Below are 23,103 nucleotides of genomic sequence, written 5' to 3' on the forward strand. Positions count from 1 at the left end.
AGGATCTGGTCCTTGGGCTGGCACACCCAGCAAGGCTAAAGGAGCACAGGATGGATTCACCACCCCCAAACTGCTGCAAGGACATCTCAGGATGTTCCAGTGCCGCACAAAGGGCGCTCCAGAGGCCAGGAATTTCATGAACTAATGGAGAAGGAGGGCTTAAGAGGAAAGAAGGAGTAATATATACGTAGTGATTTCCCTCTCTCCGTGACAGCCGGTTGTTCCCTGTTTCTGAGTGGGTTCCCAGCCAGGGACAGAATGTTTCTGCCCATCTCCTGGTGCTTGCCATGCTGAGCACACAGCAGCTACCTGGATTTACAGCCTGAGACTTTTATATTGCTGCAGGGTTTTTCCTCGCTGCAAGGGAATTCAGTTGGGAATTCCAACGCAGTCTGAAACGGGGTGAATGAAGGGTTTGTAAATGAAGTCACACAACACACACAGAGTGAAACAAACAAAGAGCAACAGGAGGAGCTGGCTGCATTGTATTATTCTCATAGGTATTTTCCACAAGTCTGATTTAGCCGGTTGTCTTATTCCAGCTGGAGGAAACCCCATGTGGATCCAGCTGTTGGTTCAGAGCATGGAAACTCCTTGTACGTGTGTCCTGTTGGAGTTTTCCCTGGGGCCCAAAGCCCTCTCTGTCCCTGGCTAAGGGAAGGACATGGGAACCTCCCGAGGCACCTTCTGAAACGAGATGCTCTCCAGCTGGCATGGGCCCGGTGCTTTCCAGCTGGGAGGGGATGCTGAGAATCAATCAGCGCTCTGGAGTAAACCCTTCCGTGCTGGTGGAGGGGGAACTGTGCCAGCGCCTCTATCAGGGGCTGGAGCCCCGGAGCCTGGGGAGGATCCGACCCGTGCGGGCAGCGCTGGGGCTGAAGAAGGGGTTAATCCTGGGAGAGCAACAGGCTGGAGTTGACACTTGCAGGCAGGCGGGGCTGCCGGCGCCTGATTGGCCTCAAATCGTATCCAAAAGTGGGTTGGGGTTTTTCTTTTTTAGTTTCCCCCCCCCCTTTTTTTTTCCTTCTCTGTTTCTTCTTCTTTTTTTTTTTTTTTTTTTTTTTTTTTTTCCCTGGTTTGGGGGGATATTTTTGTTTTTTTTTTTTTCCCTCTTTTTTTTTTTTCTTTCTGGTCGCGTTTTTTTTTTTTTTTCTCTCTCTCTCTCTTTCACTTCTCCTCCTCCCCCAGGCTCCGGCTGGCAGGGGAGGGGAGTGGGGAGAACAGCGAGAGATCAAAAATAAACCTCTTATGTCAAAGCCGGGGGGAGAAAGTATAAATACAGCGGGCTCGGCGGCCGGCGCGGAGGCTGCGGGGGAAGAGCCCGGGGGGTGCGGGGCCGTGCCGTGCCGGGATGGGGCGGCGGGCGCTGCTGGCCGGCCGGGCCCCGCTCCACCTGCTGCTGCTGTGCCACGCCTGGGCGCTGCCGCCGCCGCCCCCGCGGGACACTCAGCCCGTGCTGCCCGCCCGCCTGCCCGCGCCCCCGGGGCAGCTGGCCCTGCGCCTGGCCGCCTTCGGCCGCGCCGTGGTCCTGCGCCTCCGCCCCGACACCACGTTCCTGGCCCCCCGCCTCCGCCTCCAGCGCCTGGGCGGCCGCCGCCCGCCAACGCCGCCAACGCCGCCGCGCCGCGGCTGCTTCTACGCGGGCGCCGTCGAGGGCAGCCCCGACGCGCCCGCCGTGCTCAGCAGCTGCGGCGGCGGAGGGCTGCGAGCCGCCTTCCTGCTGGACGGGGCGGCCTACGAGCTGCAGCCGCTGGGGCCGGCCGCGCCCGGGCCGCCCTGGGGCCGCCTGCACCGCCTGAGGCGCCGCGCGGCCCCGCCGGGAGCGCGCCCCGCCAGCCCCGGCCCCGAGCCCGGGCCGCGCCGCAGGGCCCCGCGCTTCGTGTCGCAGGCCCGCTATGTGGAGACGCTGCTGGTGGCTGACGCGTCCATGGTGCGCTTCTACGGCGAGGACGTGGAGGTAAGGGCTGGGTGCCCGCCGTCCCCCTGCCCGCAGCCTTCTGTCCGTGCTTGTGCCGCTCGTGTCTCTCCATCCTCCTGCCCCGGCCGCCTCTCCGCCTCCTCCCGGCTCCGCTCCTGCGCTCGCACTGCCTGTCCGTAGCCTTCATCCCTCCGTCCTCCCTACACACGCATCCCTTCATCCCGCTCTGTCCTGTCCCCATCCCCGCTGCCTCTCCTCCTCCTCCAGCCCCTCTGCCTTCCCGTCCCCTCCTGTCCTGCCCGTGCCGGGTCCTCCCAGCCCCGGGACACCGGGGACGGCTCTGGGTGAGCGAGGAACCTCGGTCCCACCTTCCCTGGCTGTGTGGGGGCTGCCAATCCCCGGGGCAGAGCTGCGGTGCTGATCTGTGGGGCTCACTGAGTGTTTGGGAGCCTTTCTCAGCCCCATGAGCCTGGCTCTGCACACCGGGCACTGCGATGTCCCTGCAGCCCCAAAGGTGTCCCCAAAGGTGCGGGACAGGGCGGGTCAGTGCCCTTGTGCTGCGAGGGAAGAGCCGCAGGAATGGCTTAGTTCCCTTCCGAGTGGAGCCGGGGCCAGTAGTAAATGCAGCAGGGGCTGAGTAATGCACAATCCCTGCCCGGAGCCACCTGTTAGCGCTGAGCAGATGGATGAACAGCCCTTCCCCTCAGCCACCAGCGACTCTCACCCTCCCTAAACACTCTCTGCAGAGAGCCTGCCCCGACCAGGCTTTTGGGGAGACCCCAGGAGCACAGTCCGAGGTGCCTCAGCCCCCCACGTCCCCCTCTCCAGGTCTGTCCATGTGCCTCGTTCATTAGCACCGGGTCATTTTTCTACCCTGCAGGGATGGATGGTTCAGCTCCAAATTCAGGTTTGTCCCATCGGAAATGCTCTGAGGTCTTTGCAAGGGATAATTGTGCATTGAAGTTGCTCCTTCTCGGGTTGTTTGGGCTGGGAGAAGAGTCCTTGGAGCTGGAGCTCAGCAGGGAGCAGTTGGGAAGCTGAAAGCAGGGGCTGCACTTTGCAGCCTGGCTTTGCCACTTCTACCGGCTTTATCCTTCCCCTAGGGGCTTCTCTGCTCCTTAACAAAGCAGTGCTTTAATTCCAGCCCTGCTCAGGCCAGGCTGGACCTTGGTAAATGCTAAACCTTGGGGCTTCAGATGATTTCAGCTGCTCAGCATCACTCTGGTTTTGCCCTTTGCTTGCTTTTGCCACCCAGCCAGGCTGGCAGGAGCAGGTAGCAGAGGGTCAGTGAGTGAGGGTGATGCACTTGGAGGTACCCCGTGTGCTCACAGGGCTCAGAAAAGAGTTTGAAGTGGAGTCAGCTGAACTTTTAAGCAACAGACATACAAATAGTAGTGGGAATTAGTCTCCCCACAGTGTGAAGTTGGTCTCTGGTTCCCCAAGAGGGCAGAAAAAATAATACAGGGAACCTTCAGCACCCAGCTGGGCACCTGATAGCTTGAAAGCAACACCCAAGGGTGTCTACGTTGCGAGAATTAAAGTGATTTAATTGGACTGGGGGAAATGCTGATGATGCCCAGCTTGAGCTGGGGAAAAAGCAGCATCCCTCTGGGTAAATCTGTGAAGGCAGCAGCAGAGGAAATGGCACCTACCCATGACCAAGGGGCTGGAACTCAGGCACCCTGCCTGCTTTGGCTGCCCCAGCCCTGGGGTGAGTGATGTGCCTGCTTGGCTCCCGTTTCACCATCATTTCCTCAGCCCCTGGAGCAACATCTTCACATCAGCTCTCAGGGAGGGGAAGGAGACCTTCAAAGATCTTGTTCTGGATGAATAGAGTAATAGCATATTGAAATATTTGGGAGAAAACTTCCACCAGCTCTGGTGTAGCAGCTAAAAAACAACAACCAGAAAACCACCTGCTGTGTTTCTGTGTCTTTTGTTCTCTGGAACAAGAATGCAGGGAGTAGCACAGCAATCTTGCTTCTGTCTAAATACCTTTCTTGTGGGGTGAAAAAAGCAGTGGCAAGTGCTGGTGAGATCTAGGAGAGATGCCCAAGGAGTAGAATTGTTGAGTCAGAACAAACCGTATTTATATAATGACTTTTCTTCCCGTAACCACACTTTAATTACCAAATATTTATAAAAGGTCAGCAGCATTGTTTGTATTCCCAGTTATTTTCTTGCATAAGTTGTAACAGCTCGAGCAGAAGAGTCACCCCAAGATGCACTCAAGCGTTGAGAGTTATAATCAATGCCATGCTTGTGGTGGGAAAATGATTTATTTCCCATCAATTTCAGCTGCTCGTGATTTATTTCCCATCAATTTCAGCATTATAACTCAGCTGTTAACCTAGTTTAGACAATAAGAGCCTATTCTACCTTCATCAGTACTTTTATGTAAACCAGAAGGGAATGGTGAAGTGAGAGCAGAACTAGACCTGAAATTTGGGGGTTTAATCATTGTTTGGGCTTGATGGTTGGGGTATTTGGGGGGGCATCAGCAGCAGGACAGTGCTGGGCAGTAAATCCTGGATGTGGCAGGGCTTAACCTGCAGGGATGTCCAGGCTGGATACAGGAGCTTTTGCATTTTTCTTGCAGAGGATCCCAAGTGCTTGAAAACAAAGGGACTGTGAGCATCCCTCACAGAGTGGAGTGGGGTTTTGAGCAGGGAAACTGAGGCAGGGGACAGGGCTAACCCTGCCTGTGTGCAGGAGGGCTGAGCACCTGCAGCTGGGCTGCACTTGTGAGGCTGCTCTGCATGGCTGGGAGCGTTTGCCAGGACACCTAAAGCACCAGGCAGCTCCAAAAGCCAGCTGCAGCCTCCCCAGCCAGTTGGCAGCCAAAGGGGATTCCTGTGGTGGGATTTCTCCAGTCTCTTGGGTGCAGATGAGACACATTTCCAGGCTTTCCTCTGCAAGCACAATGGCTGTGATCCCCTTTCCCTCCTCCTCTCTGAGTGAGGAGTCTGCCCTTCCTCGCTCCCAGGGCTGGGAATCCCTGGGGAGCACAGCAGAATCAGATCAGTCTGGAAACGCTGGGATTCCTTGCTGACTTGTGTGGTTTTTCCAGGCAGATTGATGAGGTTTTAGGAGTGCTGTTACAAACCATTCCCTTTCAGACCAGACAGGAGTGCAGGGCATGGGGCATTGCCAGGGTCCTGCTGCCAGCTCTCGCCACATGGACTGGGGGTAAATCCAAATCCTGGGCTCTCCTTCATGGACTGGGGGTAAATCCAAAACCAGGGCTCTCCCCATTCCCTCATGGACTGGAGGTAAATCCAAAACCAGGGCTCTCCCCATTTCCTCATGGACTGAGGGTAAATCCAAATCCAGGGCTCTCCCCATTCCCTCATGAACTGAAGGTAAATCCAAAGCCAGGGCTCTCCCCATTCCCTCATGAACTGAGGGTAAATCCAAAGCCAGGGCTCTTCTTCATGGACTGGGGGTAAATCCAAAACCAGAACTCTCCCACTCCAACGTGACTCAAGATAAATCCAAAGCCAGAGCTCTCCCATTCCCTCATGGACTGAAGGTAAATCCAAAGGCAGAGCTCTCCCACATGGACTGGGGGTAAATCCAACACCAGGGCTCTCCCATTCCCACAGGGACTGGGGGTAAATCCAAAACCAGGGCTCTCCCATTCCCACATGGACTAGACATAAATCCAAAACCAGGGTTCTCCCTACTCCCACAGGGACTGGGGGTAAATCCATAGCCACCCTGAAGCCCCAGGTCCCCTTGTGTCTGATCTTAGCCTTGCTTTAGGGTATTTTGCAGTGCGAGTGGGTAAATTCACTTAATCCCTTGAGAAAAGAAGCCAGCTCCTCCTAAGCCCATCCCAAAGGCAACTGGAGTGGGATTAAAGGGAATGCAGTGTGATGCTGCCATCCAGCAGCTTTCCTTCTGGGATTTGTCCCCTGAGGGTGACCCAGAGCCTGCATCCTGTGTGGGGCAGGGGCTGGAGGAGCAGGCAGCCCCCCTAAATGTTCCTCTGGCTGGGGCACTCACCTCACACCAGGATATTCAGCAGCTGCTGCCCTTCAGGGCTGCACAATGAAATGTGCTGGCTCCCACTGAAGCTGCTCCATGCTGGCTCCCAAAGTGGAGCACTCCTGCTCTGGGATGCTCTCAGGATGGGATAATAATAATTATATAATAATAATTTAAAAATAATAATTAAAAATTAATTTACTCCATCTCTGCCTCTGCAGAGGTGGGGACAGTCAGGATGTGCCTCAGTTTCCCCTGACCTGAACAGGGGTAATTGCTGCTTTTGTGGTTCAGCCCCAAATATCCAGCAAAGAGGGGAAGAGAAGGGGGGAATCATGTGGCGAACAGAGCAGGGATGGGCAGAGAGCTGGGCAGGCAGGAGGGCAGCCAGGCACAGCAGCAGGCTGGCAAGCTGTGCCCCTCTCCCCTGGCTTGCCTGCATTCCCTTGGGGGTAAATTCCCTTTTTGTGAGGGAATTCTTGGCCCACAGGAGGCTGGCAGGGCGGGCAGCAGCCCTGGGCACCCCAGCCAGGCAGGGAGCTCCACATGGAGCCTTGGGGGAAAGGACAACCTGAGATGGTTTTACCAGCAGATTTTTAAAAGCTGGGCAGCCTTTCCATCTCTGGATTTGCTCCCTTCCATCTGCCTGTGCTCCAGAATCTCAGCTTTTCTTTCTTCTGCAGAAGTGCTGGTTTTTAGGGAGAAAACAGCAAAAAAACCCAACCAAATCCAACCAACAGACAATCCTACAGCCCCAGGCTGGGCTGAGCACTGCTCCCCACACCTCGGGGAGATCCAGGTTGTGCTGGGGTGTTCTGTGGGTGCTGTCCCTCTGTCCTGGGTGGGTCCAGCAGCATGAAATCATTCTGTGCATAGCACAATAATAATGTCTGTGTAAGAGCAGTTTCACCCATCAAAATAATAACAATAATAATTAAGAATAAATGCCAGGCTTCAGCTTCTGAGTGGTTCCCATGAAAGGGAATGCAGGCAGACTTTGCAAGAGCCTGTATCAGAAAACTCAGTCCTTCAATGAGGGTAAATCAGCCACTTCAGCTCCCCTTGCTCTGACTTGTGTTTATTTTCCCTGTCCCTCTGCCTGTGCTGTTTGCTGCTGGAGGGCTCCTGTCAGTGCCTGGCTCAGGGCAGGGCTCTCCCAGACACAGTGATGCTCTGGATCACTGAAAAGGGATCTCAGAGCTGCTGTGTGGCAGACCAAAGTCATCCCTCCTCATTTTTAGGGGGAATTTGATGTTGAGAGCAGAGGGAGCTCAGGATTGCAGCTGGGGGGTAAAAAGGGGAGGTTAATGGGATTTCACCCTCCACAGTGCCTTCAGTGGCAGTGAAGAGATGCTGCACAACCCTCTCTGGTTCACACTGGTGTCCTCTCCCCCAGAGCAGTACGAGGCTGATTTTCCAGCTGTGTTTACCAGACAGCCTGCCAGATCTCCCAGGGTGCTGATTGGAAATGGCAGGGAAGCTCCTTGTGCCTGCAGGGCTGCAGTGCCTGGCAAGAAGGCACAAACCAGTGTGTTTGCAGCCCTGGGCTCCTCAAACCCAGCCCAAAATTCTGCTCAGTGTGTTTGCAGCCCTGGGCTCCTCAAACCAAACCCAAACACTGCCCAGGGTGTTTGCAGCCCTGAGCTCCTCAAACCCAGCCCCAAACACTGCCCTGCACCTGATCCCAATCCCCACATCCTCAGCCTCAGTGCTGGGAAGGAACCCCTGCAGAAGGCAGCGTTCCCTCCTGGGTGATGGTTGAGCCAGAGCCGGTTTGCAAAGGCAGAGGGAGGATGGGACCAGCAAGATTCAGCCCTTCCCCAGCCTGTTGTTGGCCAAAAGCACTCAGCTGGCCTCTCCTGAGCCCTGAGGATCTGTAATTTGCTTTTGGCCATGGCTTCAAGCCCTTGGCTAAGCCAAGGCAGTGCAGGTGGGTTGCTGCTCTCCCCAGAGCAGTCAGGGTCCATCTAAAACCCAACCCATTCCTGCATGGGCCAGGGATGGGTATAAATTGACACCAGATGGTGGAACAAGTGGATTTGACCTTTTAATCTTCACTAAATAGCTGTTTGTTGGGTTTGCTTTCCATCTTCCCTTTCCAGACACAGGGAAGGTGGACAGATGTTTTCCAAGTCCCTCTGTTCCTACTGCTGAAAGAGGTTTTTGGCTGGATGTAGCCCTGAGGATGTGAGGGCTGGTGTCCTGGGAGATTTGTGGTATGAACTGAGATCTCTCAGGTCAAATCTACTGCTATGGACAGAAACCTCTAATGGGTTAGAAAAGGACACAGATTTATTCCCTTGCAAATGAGGGATGATCCCAGGATGAGCAGCTCCAGCACAGAGCATCTTTCTAGATCTTCAGGGGCCTAATTTTAAGGAGGCTTTGTGATATTTTTAGCAAAGTTCCCAATGGACTTTCCCCACAGGGTGAACAATTCCCCCCAGTTTCATGGAATTGAAATTGAAGTTGAACCCTTGAGGGGTTCTCTCCTCAATTTCTTGCCTCTGCAGTGACTTCTCTGTGACATGAGTTGCATGGATGTGAGTCATGGCGTGGAGATCTGGCCAGTCTAAATAAACCAGTCTATTCCCTGCTCCCAGCAGCCTTGCTGGGGCCTGCCCTTGGATAATGAGCTGGGGAGGACTTGGGATATGTCTTGTTGAAACAGAACATCTGTTTACGTGGAGCTGCTAGTGGAAGGATAAAATGTGGCAGAATAATTTAAAATAGCCACAAATGCCCTGGGCAAGTGGCTCTTGGTGCAGCAGATATGCTGTATCTCACTCAGCATCTCCCTCATTTGCCAAGAAAACAGCATTTTGTGTCTCAGAAAATGGCATTGTCCTGGCAGTACCATGATGGATGAGCACACAGAGTCAGCTTTGCTGAGGAAATGTATTTTGGGTGAAACTTGGCTATCAGAGAGGGCTCCCACTGAGTCCTTCCACTTTAATTAGGCTCTGAATTGAGACTGCAGGGTGTAATTTGTCTGGGGAGGAGAGAAGCCACTTTCTCTTTCCCAATACCATGTTGTGTAATAGCTGCATTTTTTACTCCTGACTCGGGGCTGTGAGTGGTGCCAAGCAGAGGAGGAATTTTGATGCTCTGATAAGATGTTTACATCAGCCTAAACATCGCTGGCGCTTTTGACATATTAAGTAATCCCTGGTCATCACCAGGCAGGGGATGCTGCTGGGCAAAGTCTTGGCTGTCAAAGTGTTTTAGTCCCAGTTTGTTGCTGGGTTCAAACCCTGTGAGCAGCACAGGCAGAAGTTTTACTGGGTGGTTTTGCTCCAGCAAGGTGTGAGTGAGTTGGTTCCTGACCTGGGGCATGCTTTGGGAATATGCAGAGAACTCTCCAGAATGCTGAGGTTTTCCCCAGGGAATTTCTTCCAGAGGGATTTAGGTGCAAAGAGTTCATGGGAGAGGAGATGCAGCATTAGGAAGAGGGGATGCAGGGCTTGTCCACCAGCACAAGGTGTAAAGCATCACATACAGGCAAGGCAGCACTGAGTCCATCAGCCCCTTCATAAATGAGGCTGATTCTTTCTTTTCAAACAAAACCAATTGCCCTGTAGCAGAGTTTTTACCCAGGCTCTGCCTGCCCATCTCTTCCCCCACAGAACCACATCCTGACCCTGATGTCCATGGCAGCTCGCATCTACAAGCATCCCAGCCTGAGGAACTCCATCAGCCTGGTGGTGGTGAAGGTGCTGGTGGTGGAGGAGGCAGCAGCAGGGCCCGAGGTGTCTGACAATGGGGGGCTCACCCTGCGCAACTTCTGCAGCTGGCAGCAAAGGTTCAACCCCCCGAGCGACCGGCACCCCGAGCACTACGACACCGCCATCCTCCTCACCAGACAGGTCAGCAGCCCAGAGCAGAAGGGAGAGGGCTCAGGGCATCCCTGGAGGGGGAGAAGGGGGTTGATCATGGAGATGGGTGCCCCAGTGTGCAAAGAATGCAGCAAAGCAGTTTTGGGGGGTGTCATTTGGGGTGCAGCCCTGTTGCAGGACAAGCTGACTGGTACTGAACATTAATCCAGTTATAAATAAGGAATCCAGCTCAACCTCAGGGCTGACTGACAGAGGTCTCAATCAATAACAACTCTTCTAAAATAAAAGCATTTGGCTGGTTCAGAGTCTAGGGAGTTGTAGAGATTAGACCAATGGCTGTTTAGAGCCAGGAGCTTTGAATTACTTGTAAGAGCAAGCACAAACAATAAATCAGGCTGTTTGGCTGATGAACAGCTGAGGTCTGTCCTGTGTTCCATATCACATGATATCACAGACCTGTGACGGTGTTCACAGGGGTCCGAGGATGAGGGAAGAAATGAGGATCTGTTTCCATATTTCAGAAGGCTTGATTTATTATTTTATGATATATATTATATTAAAACTATACTAAAAGAATAGAAGAAAGGATTCCATCAGAAGGCTAGCTGAGAATAGAAAAAGAAAGAATGATAACAAAGGCTTGTGGTCCAGGCTCTCTGTCCAAGCCAGCTGACTGATTGGCCATTAATTAGAAACAACCACATGAGACCAATCACAGATGCACCTGTTGCATTCCACAGCAGCAGATAACCATTGTTTACATTTTGTTCCTGAGGCCTCTCAGCTTCTCAGGAGGCAAAATCCTAAGGAAAGGATTTTTCATAAAAGATGTCTGTGACACAGACCAGCAGTGGGCTGCTCACACAGATGTTGAACGTGGTGCTCCCTTCCCCTGCTGACCTCTCCCCCTGCCTGGCACTCACAGGATTTCTGTGGCCACCAAAGCTGTGACACGCTGGGCGTGGCGGACATCGGCACCATGTGCGACCGCAACAAGAGCTGCTCCGTGATCGAGGACGAGGGCCTGCAGGCAGCCTACACCCTGGCTCATGAACTGGGTAACACTGGCTCCCTTCCCGAGGGGAGGTCTGCTTCTTCCACTCCTGCTGCTGGGAGGGGTCGTGGCACAGCCCAGCGCCAGCATCTTCTGGCTGGGGATCACCCACCGAGCCTTGGGGAGCTTCTGGCATTGACAAAAGGTGGTTTGCACCAACAGAAACACTAAATGCCCAAATTGGTGTAAATTGGTGCATTTCTTCCCTGGAAGGGTTGTTGAGCATTGGAAGGGGCTGCCCAGGGAGGTGGTGGAGTCCCCATCCCTGGAGTTGTTCAAGAAATGCCTGGAGCTGGCACTCAGTGCTCTGGGCTGGGTGACAAGGTGAGGATCAGTCGCAGGTTGGACTTGAGGATTCTGGAGGTCTTTTCCAACCCCAGTGATTGTATGATTTATCTGTTGTGATGAGCTCAGGCATGGGAACAAGCACATCTCTGCCTTGATTTGCCTTTCCTGCATTGACTAATTTTTGCCCAGGTAAACTGTGGCTGCCCCATCCCTGGGAACATTCAAGGTCAGGTTGGACAGGACATGGAGAAACCTGGTCTAGTGGAAGGTGTCCCTGTAAATGACAGGGAGCCTTAATTCCCTTCCATTCCAAGCCATTCTGAGTTTCTAAAAATTTGGGCTGCTTTGCCCTGCACACCTGTACCACCGAGATAGACCAAGCAGGTTTTTATTCCTTCTGATTTATGGAAGCAAATAGCTTTGGCAGACACAGGAGCTGCTTGATACTTACAGATGGTGCCCCACACCATCTGCTGGGGAGCAGGGGCTGGGCTGGGGAGCTCAGCTGTGCCATCCCTGTGCTCCCCAGGCCACGTGCTCAGCATGCCCCACGACGACTCCAAGAACTGCGAGCGGCTCTTCGGGCCCCTGGGCGAGCACCACGTGATGGCCCCGCTCTTCGTCCACCTCAACAAGAGCCAGCCCTGGTCCCCCTGCAGTGCCATGTACCTCACTGAGTTCCTGGATGGAGGCCATGGTAAGGCTCCAGCCTGTTGTGTTTGTGGGGTTCCCAGATGAAGGGAGGAATGATGAATCTGACTCCATGTTCTTAGAATGCTAATCTATTATTTTATGATACTAGATAATATTAAAGAATAAACATTAAAGAACTTCTACACTATACAGGGGTAGCTTCTGGCACTATATTATACTTCTACACTATACTAAAGGATACAGAAAGGCTAAAAGATAATAATGAAAATATAATAATGAAATAATATTATTAATAATAATACAGGGGTAGCTTCTGGCACTATACTATACTTGTACACTATACTAAAGAATACAGAAAGGATACTTACAGAAGGCTGAAAGATAATAATGAAAACTCGTGACTCTTTCCAGAGCTTCAACACAGCTTGGCCATGATTGGCCAATGAGTGAAAACACTCACACCAGAATCCAGTGAAAAATCTCCAAACACATTCCAGAGCAGCAAAACACAGGAGAAGCAAATGAGATAATATTGTTTTCCTCTTTCTCTGAGGCTTCTTAGCTTCCCAGGAGAATAATCCTGGGCAAAGGGATTTTTCCAGAACATATGACAGTGACACCAGTCAGCTGCAGCATCTCTCCAAACAGCCTTTTCTTAGCTCAGGCTCTTTCAATAACAACTCTCCTAAAATACAAGTATTTGACTAATTCAGAGTCTAGGGGACGTAGAGATTAGACCAAAGGCTGTTTAGAACTGGGAGCTTTGAATTGCCTGTAGGAGCAAGCCCCAAATAATAAACCCAGCTGTTTGGCTGATGAGCAGCCGAGGTGTGTCCTATGTTATGTCTCAGACACGTGAACATCACAGACCTGGAGGGGTGTGGGGTGAAGGGGGAGTCAAACCAGGCCATGGGCAGAGGTGTGGGGTGCCCAGTCAGTGGCACCACGCCCTGGGAGCTCCATCTCCAGCCTAACAGTGAGCCTTGCCCAGGTGACTGCCTGCTGGATGCCCCGGCCGAGCCCGTGTCCCTGCCTGCCGAGCTGCCCGGCCAGAGAGCCCTGTACAGCCTGGACCAGCAATGCCAGCAGATCTTCGGCAAGGACTTCCAGCACTGCCCCAACACCACGGAGGAGGACATTTGTGCCCAGCTGTGGTGCAGGACGGGCAGTGGGGAGCCCCTCTGCCACACCAAGAACGGCAGCTTGCCGTGGGCTGATGGAACGCCCTGCAAAGCCGAGGGGCTGTGCTGGGACGGGCGCTGTGTGCAGCAGGATGCCCTGAAACCCCAGGTAAGGGGACACAGGGAATGGTGGTGTCCAGCAGCAGGATGCCCTGAAACCCCAGGTAAGGGGACACAGGGAATGGTGGTGTCCAGCAGCAGGATGCCCTGAAACCCCAGGTAAGGGGACACAGGGAATGGTGGTGTCCAAGTCCACTCCTGGCACCCACCAAATCCTCCCTCTCACTCCCCTCCACAGCTGGACAGGGAAGGTTCATGAGTTGAGATAAAGACTGAGAAATTACTCCCCAATCACCATCACAGGCAAAACAGGCTCAAGTTAGAGATGTTAATTGAATTTATTAGTAGCAAAATCATCGCAATGACCTTAAAAGCACTTTTCCCCCACTCCTCCCTCCTTCCCAGTTCTCCCTTCTGTCTCCAGTGGTGCAGGGAGGCAAGGAATGGGGTTTGTGGTCAGCTCATCATGGGTTGTTCTTGCTGCTGCTCTGGGAGAGGAGTCAGAGTTCTTCTGCTGCTCCAGCGTGAGGTCCCTCCCATGGGAGACAATTCTCCATGAATTTCTCCATGAGTCCTTCCCATGGACACATTCTCCACAAACTACTGCAACATGGGTCACTCTTCCACAGGGTCAATCCTTCAGGACAGGCTGCTCCACTGTGGGTCTTCCAGCATGGGTTCCCCTCTCCACAGGTCCTGCACCAGCTCAGGTTTCCCACAGGGTCACAGCCTCTTTCAGGCCTCCCCCTGCTCTGGCCTGGGTTCCTCCATGGGCTGCAGGGGGATCTCTGCACCCCCATGCCCTCCAAGGGCTGCAGAGGCAAAGCTGCCTCACCGTGGGCTTCCCCACAGAATTTTGGGGAAATCTCAGCTCCAGTACCTGGAGGAATCCTTGCCTTTCCTCCTGCACTGCAGAGCTGTTCCTCTTACATTGTCACTCCTCTCTTCTCTGCCTAATTACATTTGCCTAATAACTTTTTTTTCTTCTTCTTAAATACGTTATCCCCAAGGTTAACAGCACATCTGCTGGGCTCTGCCTTGGCCAGTGGTGGGTCCATCCTGGAGCTGGTGTTGGCTCTGCTGGACACAGCAGGAGCTTCTGGCAGCTGCTCACAGAAGCCACCCCTGTATCCCCCTCCACAAAGCCAATACAGCTGGGCTGGGGCTTGACCCTTTGGGATTTCCAAATCTCTGACTCCACCCCTGCTGTCTCTTTGGTTTTGGATTGGGCTGATTTATTTCTGAATGTTTCTGCTTTGTTAATATTTATTACTGGCGAGTCCAGCTCATAGACAAAAGTCTGCTACTGAGCCATGGGCTGGTCTGAACCAAAACAAGCAGTGCAGATCTGCAATTAAATCATGACTTTTTGCCCTTCTGGGGAAATTAGCAGCAGTTTCAGAGTCAGTCAGCAAAGAACTCAAAGCCCAGCTTAACTTAAGCATGTGAACAGACCGGTGGAAGTCAGTACTAACTTTGTGTGAATGCCAAAGTGCTTTTCTGGATCAGGGCTGGGGGAGATTTTAGCATTGCTCCAGCCCTGAGCTCACCCTGGGAGGGAGCAGCTGGGCATGGGCAGGCTCAGGGCTGGGCTCAGCAGCTTCTTCTGTATTGGAATAATACCAATATTGCCAGATAGGACGTGCCTGGGCTTGTCTGGCCCTGCTGCTTGACCAAAAGGCAGCAACTGTGGTGATTTCACCCCACAGACACTTTGGGCTGGCTGGGTGTGTGGTGTTTCACCCCACAGACACTTTTGGCTATCTGGATGTTGCAGCTGGGCACATGGAGACAAATCCAGGCCTGCAGGAGCTCAGGTCTGCCTTGGCAGAGAAGCTTTAAGGTGATGGTGAAGGAAAAGGAGTTAGTTCTGATGGAGGGTGTGACCATGTTCACAGGGGTCTGAGGATGAGGGAAGAGAGGAAGATCTGACTCCATGTTTTAGAAGGCTTGATTTATTATTTTATGTTACATATTATATTAAAACTATACTAAAAGAATAAAAGAAAAGATTTCATCAGAAGGCTAGCTAAGAATAAAAAAAGAATGGAATGATAACAAAAGCTTGGTCTTGGACAGAGAGTCCAAGCTAGCTGACTGTGATTGGCCATTAATTAGAAACAACCCCATGAGACCAATCACAGATGCACCTGTTGCATTCCACAGCAGCAGATAATCATTGTTTACATTTTGTTCCTGAGGCCTCTCAGCTTCTCAGGAGAAAAAATCTTAAAGAAAGGATTTTTCATAAAATGTGTCTGTGACAGAGGGTTTGGATGCAGAGCTTTATTCTGGCCCACAGGCCTCTGAATGCAGCACCAGCTCCAACAGAACTCCCTGAGCCCGTGGTTGCTGCTCCTTTAACCCCAGGGAGAGGGGCAGGGAAGGGGCAGGGAGCCACCAAGCAGGGACAGGAGGGGAGGGACAAAGGGACAAAGGACACCTGGATGGCCCAATGTCCTCCAGGGGTAGAGGGCATCCTTTGGATCTGCCAATTCCCTTCTGGAATGCCAGGACTGACAGACAGCGCTCGGCAACGGGGCAAGGGAGGGGGTGGGAGAGGTGCCTGACACACCTGGGGATGAAATCTTCAGGGAGAACCACGGGGTACCTGAGGCAAACCCTGCCATCTCACCCCAACACCGGTGCCCCTTGCAGGCGGCGCTGGACGGCGGCTGGGGCCCCTGGAGCGCGTGGGGCGCGTGCTCGCGGAGCTGCGGCGGAGGGATCCAGTTCTCGCACCGCCACTGCGACAGCCCCCGGCCCCGCCACGGCGGCAGCTACTGCCAGGGCCAGAGAGCCAAGTACCAGTCCTGCCACACCCAGGAGTGCCCGCCCGATGGTAAGGATGGCAGTGCCCCAGTGCCTGCTCAGCTCCCACCCCTGCTGCTCCAGAGCGCGCTACAGGGATTGCTCTGCTCGCCCTTGGATATCCATGTCTAGGGGAGCAACAGCTTCCTGCTGGGGGCTGTGACCTTCTGTGAGTGATGGAAGGAGTGTGGGGTCCCTCCTTCGTGACATTCCTGCCCTTTTGCACCCTCACTGCATGTTCTCCCTATCCTAACCTCACTGCCACATCTCTGTGATGGCCAGGAACTGGAGTTCCTGCCAGCTTCCCATGGATTCTGGGCCATGTTTCACCTTTCCTTTCAGGGAAAAGCTTTCGGGAGCAGCAGTGTGAGAAGTACAACAGCTACAACTTCACTGACCTGGAAGGGAATCACTTGGAGTGGGTTCCCAAGTACGCCGGAGTGTCCCCCCGAGACAGATGCAAACTCTTCTGCCGAGCCCGAGGGAGGAGCGAATTCAAAGTCTTTGAGGCCAAAGTAAGATTCCTGGAGATGGGAATGTCCAAAGATAGATTCCTGGTGATGGGAATCTCCAAAGTAAGATTCCTGGAGATGGGAATGTCCAAAGATAGATTCCTGGTGATGGGAATCTCCAAAGATAGATTCCTGGTGATGGGAATCTCCAAAGTAAGATTCCTGGAGATGGGAATGTCCAAAGATAGATTCCTGGTGATGGGAATCTCCAAAGATAGATTCCTGGTGATGGGAATCACCAAAGTAAAATTCCTGGAGATGGGAATATCTACAGATTCCTGGAGATGGGAATCACCAAAGTAAGATTCTTTTAGATGCGAATCTCCGTAGTAAGATTCCTGGAGATGGGAGTCTCCAAAGATAGGTTCCTGGTGATGGGAATTACCAAAGATTCCTTGAGATCCTTGAGATGGGAATCACCAAAGTGAGATTCCTGGAGATGGGAATCTTCAAAGTAAGACTTCTTGTGATGGGAATCTCCAGAGATAGATTCCTGGTGATGAGAATGACCAAAGTAAGATCCCTTTAGATGGGAATCACCAAAGTAGGATTCCTGTAGATGGGAATCCCTCCTGTTCCCCATGTCAGAGCTCATGCCTGGTTCCTCCTGTGCATCCCCTTTCCCAGGTGATCGATGGCACGCTGTGTGGCCCAGAGACCCTCTCCATCTGTGTGCACGGGCAGTGCATCAAGGCTGGCTGTGACCATGTCATTGGCTCCTCCAAGAAGCTGGACAAGTGTGGGGTGTGTGGTGGCAATGGTTCCACGTGCAGGAAAATATCCGGCTCGCTCAACAGATCCAGGTAAGGCACCAGGGAGAGGGTTCTGCAGGGATGGGCTGTGGGAGGAACACCAGCATCCTCTCTCATCCCCCTTTTCTATCACTAAACTTGTAGGCTTGGAATACATTAGGATCCAAGCCAGCATCCTCAGCTGGCTGGCATTGCAAGAGCCTGGGCTCCTCCCCAGATTCCGGGACTTAAACTCAATTTATTTTGGGGCAGAATTATGCAAGTCAAGTAGAACTTATTTCCTAAAATAATAACTGATGTGACGGGCTCGGTGCACCACTGCAAATAAATCTGCCCCAACGAGTTTACAAAACACATTTCACACCAGAGCACTGAGTTGGACACATATTCAAGGGCTGATTGTGATATAAATGTTCAATAACTTTTCCCTGGGCTTTGGGTGAATTTGAATGCTGGGACAAGGGCACTGGGGCAGTCACTTCCCTCACCCAACAGATTTGGGAATTCTGCTTCGCCAGAGAGCAGAATTTAAGGCTTTTGTTGGAAAACCATAACAAAAGCCCAACCATCCAGTTCCATGCAGCGAGGTGACTCACACAGTCAAATTAGATTTCCTAAATGGTTTCCTTCCAGGGAACAGCTGAAACGGGGCTTCCACTCTCCTATGAGTTGTTTGTGGTTGACTAAATGGAGATTAGCACAGGAGCTGCAGCCAAGAAGAGATCCCATTAAGATCAGGGTGAGGGAGGCCAGGGTGACGGAGAGCAGAGTTTGACTCAAAGGCTTTTTCTCCAAAATACTCTGAACCCAATTACTGACCGCAGCATCCACCATGGGGATCCATGGAAAATGATCCTGTGCTGGCCCCACAGTGTGAGTCACAGTGCTGAGGGCTCAATGAAACCTTCCACGTGCTGTCCTGGGAGCCCTGGTGCTCCAGGGATGGGCTTTGGATGGCTCTGCAGGAAAACGTTTCCCTGGCATGGGATTGTCCTCTGTATCCTGCAATGGGATTACTTCTGCATTGTAGTGGTGACTGCAAAACCCTTCAAAAAGTGAGCTGAGAGTGCAGACACTCCCTCCTCTTCTGTTGTTCTACATCTGTATCTGTACCTACATCTATATTAACTCTGTATTATCTCTGTCAATAGGTGATGTCACCCTTCAGCATAACCAGTGACAGGCTTTCAATCCCAAACACTTCACCACTTCCAAATATAGGGAGCAAGGGGAATTTCCCACCTAGGCTGGTGATCACAGCCATTCATTTGAATGCATCACTCATTTTCTACGGAATTCAGAGAAACCTTCCAGCTGAGCTCGCATCTAGAACATCTGCAATATTTCTAACTCTTGAGTGCTTGGGGTTACAGAGGGATGGCTTCAGAGCCAGGATCCTGAGTGTTGGGGAAGATGAAACAGGAAAGCCTTATCAATATCAGTGTCTGGCAAAAGATTTTGAGAATATGGAAACTATAAGCAAGATTGAAATGAAAGCAAGCTTTGAGATACCTCAGTTACTGAACAACTGGAAAACAATGGTGTGTCTGGCTGAAGGTAATTCCCTTTTGATGGAACAACACCCTCTGCTTGCAGAAAGGCCCAAGGGTCAGAGCAGACCCTACAGCTTGGCAGAAGGGGCCCAAAGAGGAGTTTTTAGGGTTTAAAATGTAGCACAGGATGGTGATGTCATGATTCTTAATAGGCTGTATGTAAATACTGTAGGATTTGTATATTGTACTAGATTGGTTAGTGAGAATCAGAATATTCAACACAGAAGAAGATTTATTGTATTGTAACGGGAACCTCGCTCTCTTACCCTTTTTGCTTTTTTACCCTTTTTACTCCCTTACCCTCTCATCCTCTCTCCCCCTCTCTTCTCTCAGGCCTGCTCTGAGCTGTGGCTGGCAGCTCCCAGCAGGGCCCTGCACCCAGGCCCTGTGCAATAAACCCCAAGTTCCAGCCCTGGCTGCAGAGATCTCTGGTCTCCATCAATCCCCACCGTCCTACCCCCCTGACGCTCCTACACCTGAGTGCTGCTCCTTACATGAGTGTGTTTTTAGTAAATCTTGCAGAATAACCGTGTCCCTTTGCCCCGTGCAGGTACGGCTACAATGACATTGTCACCATCCCCGCCGGAGCCACCAACATCGACATCAAACAGCGCAGCCACCGGGGGCTCCGGCACGACGGGAATTACCTGGCCCTGAAGACCCTTGAGGGCAAGTACCTGCTCAATGGAGACTTTGCCATCTCAGCCATGGAGCAGGACATCCTCATTAAGGGCACCATCCTCAAGTACAGCGGCTCCATGACCACTCTGGAGAGGCTGCAGAGCTTCCGACAGCTCCCCGAGCCCCTGACCGTGCAGCTGCTGACCATTGCCAGCGAGGTCTTCCCACCCAAAGTCAAGTACACCTTCTTCATCCCCAAGGACGTCCCTTTCAGCAAGCAGAAGGGCAAAGAGAAGAAGTCGGTCAATGTCATCCGGCCGATGCTGACCTCCCAGTGGGTGCTGGGGGACTGGTCCGAGTGCTCCAAGACGTGTGGCTCCGGCTGGCAGCGGCGCACGGTGGACTGCCGGGACGTGGAGGGTCAGACCTCCTCTGCCTGCAACAGATCCCTCAAGCCTGAGGACATCAAGCCCTGTGGAGACGTGCCCTGCCCTCTGTGGCGCCTGGGTCCCTGGTCCCCCTGCTCGCAGACGTGCGGCGAGGGCGTGCGGACGCGCAGCGCCTCCTGCATTGACTACGCGGGGAAAATCACCGCCCCCGAGAAATGCAGCTCGCCGGGACCGCCCCCGGCCACCACCGCCTGCCTGCTGCGGCAGTGCTGAGCCACGGCGGGCTGCAGGAGCCCGGGGTGCCGCTCAGCACTGGGACAGCACAGCCAGGGTGCCATGGACTGGGGCAGGACAGCCAGGGTGCCATGGACTGGGGCAGGACAGCCAGGGTGCCATGGACTGGGGCAGGACAGCCAGGGTGCCACACAGCACTGGGGCAGGACAGCCAGGGTGCCATGGACTGGGGCAGGACAGCCAAGGTGCCTCCACACCGGGCAGGACAGCCAGGGTGCCACACAGCACTGGGGCAGGACAGCCAGGGTGCCATGGGCTCCTCCACATGGGCAGAACAGCCAGGGTGCCACAGGCTAACACAGCACTGAGACAGGACAGCAATGGTGCACCAGGGTAGGACAGCCAGGGTGCCACAGGTGCCACCACACTGAGGCAGGAGAGCCAGGGTACCCTGGGCTCCACCACACCAGGGCAGAACAGCCAGGGTGCCACAGGCTAACACAGCACTGAGACAGGACAGCAATGGTGCCACAGCCTCCACCAAGCCAGGGTAGGACAGGGTGCCACAGGTGCCACCACACTGAGGCAGGAGAGCCAGGGTACCCTGGGCTCACTCTCCAGTGCTTCATCCCCATCACATCGATGTCTACCTCAGAGAGGAGAATAATGGCAGCAAAACAGGGAGGAATCACTTCTTTTCCTTTCTTTCTTCCTTTTCTTTCTGGCTGGCTGCTCGCAGGCAAGTTGTAACTTAAAGGGAAAAATGAGCAGATCTCTGTAGGGTGTTTCCAAAGAGCTGGATGTGGTTGCAGGTTGCTTTTGTAAAGTTTGCTGGGGTTTGGCACTGGGGAAAATGGGGAGCCTGGTTTTGCTGTCACCCCATCCCAGCTGCAGGCCAGGGAGGTCCAGGGTGGATGTCTTTGCTGATAAAACTGGGATCTCTTCACAAAAAGCATGGAATGGGTCGCCATCCCCTCCCTGCAGCAGTGTGGGTGTCCTTGAGCATGAGGAGTGTTTTATCAGCTGTAGGTTTCACTTGGGAGATAAATTGCTTGTATGAATGGGAGAAGGAGTAACTGAAGAGCCAGATCCTGGCATGAATCAGGCAGGAGGACAGGTGAGAGGTGGTTTCTGCTGGATTTATAATCTACAACGTGACAAACCTCTGTCTCCAAACACCCCCAGCATCTGTGGTTATTCCTAAATCTGTTACCCCACACCTCTGTTTCCCCAGCTATAAGACCAAGGCTTAATTACACCTGATCTGTCTTACAGGGCCACTCTGAGGATTAATTAATTCCTAATTCTGCAGTGCTGACTGTGAAATGCCTGTTGTGATGCCCTCTGGAGCAGGCACTCTGGTGTGCCAGCGTTTCCTTTCCCATCCTTGTCCTTCAGTCCCCTGTGGGCCCATTTTTTCAGCTCTGCTGTAATTTTGGAGCTAATTCACCAGCCTGGTGTGCAGCAGGGATGAGCCCAGGATCTGCAGATGGTGCCAGAGGTGACCAGTGCTGCTCCCCACCTCTGCTTTCCTGGGACATTTGAGAGTGCTCAGATCTGGTGCCAGCTCCAGCCTTGCTTGAGCAGTTCTCGGTGCAGGACCGAGCCTGGCAAGGCTGGAGCTGCTCTTTCCCAGTGGGGAGCAGCCCCAGCCCAGCTGCTGCCTGGCCCCAGCACAGATGGCTGTTCAGACCCTGAACTTTGCCCTTTCCAAAGCAATCCCTGGCCATGTGCTGGCAGCAGCCTGTGCCTGGGGAGCAGGGATGGAATTTGGAAAGATTTTGCTGTTGCTGGATGAGCAATTCAGTATCTCCAGGCTCCTCTCATACCCTGCCTTGGCTTCCTTTTTGGCAGCAAAATGTTGAATTTCCAGTGGGATCTGCCTTTTTCTCGTAGGAAGGCGAGGAGGGCTGGAATTTTTGATGTTTCAGATTCCCCATTCACATTTATGGAGCAAATCCTTTTCCTTGTCCCTTTTGCCTGAGCAAGCCAAGCTCGTGTGAGACCCTTCCCTGGCTGTCCAGACAGGTTTGGAATGGGATGGTGGGATGAGCTGCTCCTCTGAAGACAGAAACCTCACTATTCACCTGAAAACATGAAATATTCCTGTTTTATCTCCCATACATGATTTCTATCAAAACCACGGGAGCTACAGCCCAGGATTGAGTGTATTGAGTGCTTGGTTCCTTTGTTTTTATTAGGAAAGGAAAAAAAAAACCTGAAGGCCAGCTGCAGAGTTTGGATGCAGAGCTGTTTGTGCTGTGGTACAGACCTACCTTTGGGCAATGTTCTACATCTGCTAATTAATCTCCAGGAATTTAAGTTCTAACAAATAGCTGGATGCTAAAGTCATGCAGCCTTGCAGGGTTATTTTCTTTTTTCCCCTCTGAGTCTGCAAGGGTTTTAAACTCAAAGCCAGCATGTGTTTCCTCTCCAGTGTCAGCACCAGCATTTAGGATGGGTCAGGAACATCAGTCTGAGGCAGTGCCAAGGAAAATGTCTGTATTTATCACCCAGGATAATGTGTGCATGCCAAGGGGTTTTTCCAGGTTTTTATAATCACTGTGTGGCTGCTTTGCTGGATGTAAAAACTCCTTTTTTTAGGGCAAATCCTGCTGCTTTTCCAGCAAGAGGGAAGGTGGGGATCCCCCAGGAGGGGGGACCAGAGGCAGTGATGCTCTGTTGAGGTGTGGGTGATGCTAAGTGGAATTCCTGCCCCAGGTTTCTGTAAAAACAAGTAGCCTTTACTCTGATTTAAGTCAAAGAGGTTTTATATATTAGGCTATATATATATATATATTTATATATATATGTTTCCCTTCAGTGAAGGATTGTAGCAATGTACTGAGCCTCTTGTGTTAGGTATTTATTACAAATTTCTGTTTGGTTTTGTACAGTAGCTGGAAAGGAGAAAAAAAAAAAAGGAAAGAAAAAAGAGATTTAAAAGACTGTGTTTTAACATGCTGCTCCCACATCCCCTCTCTGGAAGCTGCAGGGAGCTCAGAGAAGGGATGTCTTTGCTCATTGTTTATCCACTCTGGTATCTGACTGGTGTTTCCCTCCTCCCTGCTGTACCCACCAAGCTGTGTAAGCATAACAAACCCAACCAAAATTAAGCTTTGGAATTCATCTTAAGGAGAGGGGGAAAATACAATTTTCTGATTTTTAGCCTATTGTTTGTATTTGTTTTTAATTTTGAAAACAGTCTGTTTGTGGCTCTGCCTTTACCCCTCAATAAAGGACTTCCTGC

The 23,103-nt window shown here is 52.5% G+C and overlaps 1 protein-coding gene across 2 annotated transcripts; it reads left to right on the forward strand.

The window, feature by feature from the left end:
- Positions 1–1,201: 1,201 nt before the first annotated feature.
- On the forward strand, positions 1,202–23,103 carry ADAMTS8 (ADAM metallopeptidase with thrombospondin type 1 motif 8). 2 transcript variants are annotated; one of them, XM_064731992.1, is made up of 10 exons: positions 1,202–1,957; positions 9,535–9,774; positions 10,670–10,802; positions 11,616–11,783; positions 12,732–13,030; positions 15,640–15,823; positions 16,135–16,307; positions 16,932–17,107; positions 19,160–20,269; positions 20,423–23,103. In XM_064731992.1, the coding sequence occupies exons 1-9, from the start codon at positions 1,352–1,354 to the stop codon at positions 19,890–19,892; spliced, it is 2,712 nt and encodes a 903-aa protein (XP_064588062.1). In that variant the 5' UTR covers positions 1,202–1,351; the 3' UTR covers positions 19,893–20,269; positions 20,423–23,103. The 2 variants fall into 2 exon arrangements, with proteins under 2 accessions (XP_064588062.1, XP_064588061.1); XM_064731991.1 differs by having other exon boundaries at positions 19,160–20,205; positions 20,348–23,103.

This window comes from Zonotrichia leucophrys, chromosome 24 (assembly GCF_028769735.1).
Source record: "Zonotrichia leucophrys gambelii isolate GWCS_2022_RI chromosome 24, RI_Zleu_2.0, whole genome shotgun sequence".
NCBI classification, from domain to species: Eukaryota; Metazoa; Chordata; class Aves; order Passeriformes; family Passerellidae; genus Zonotrichia; species Zonotrichia leucophrys.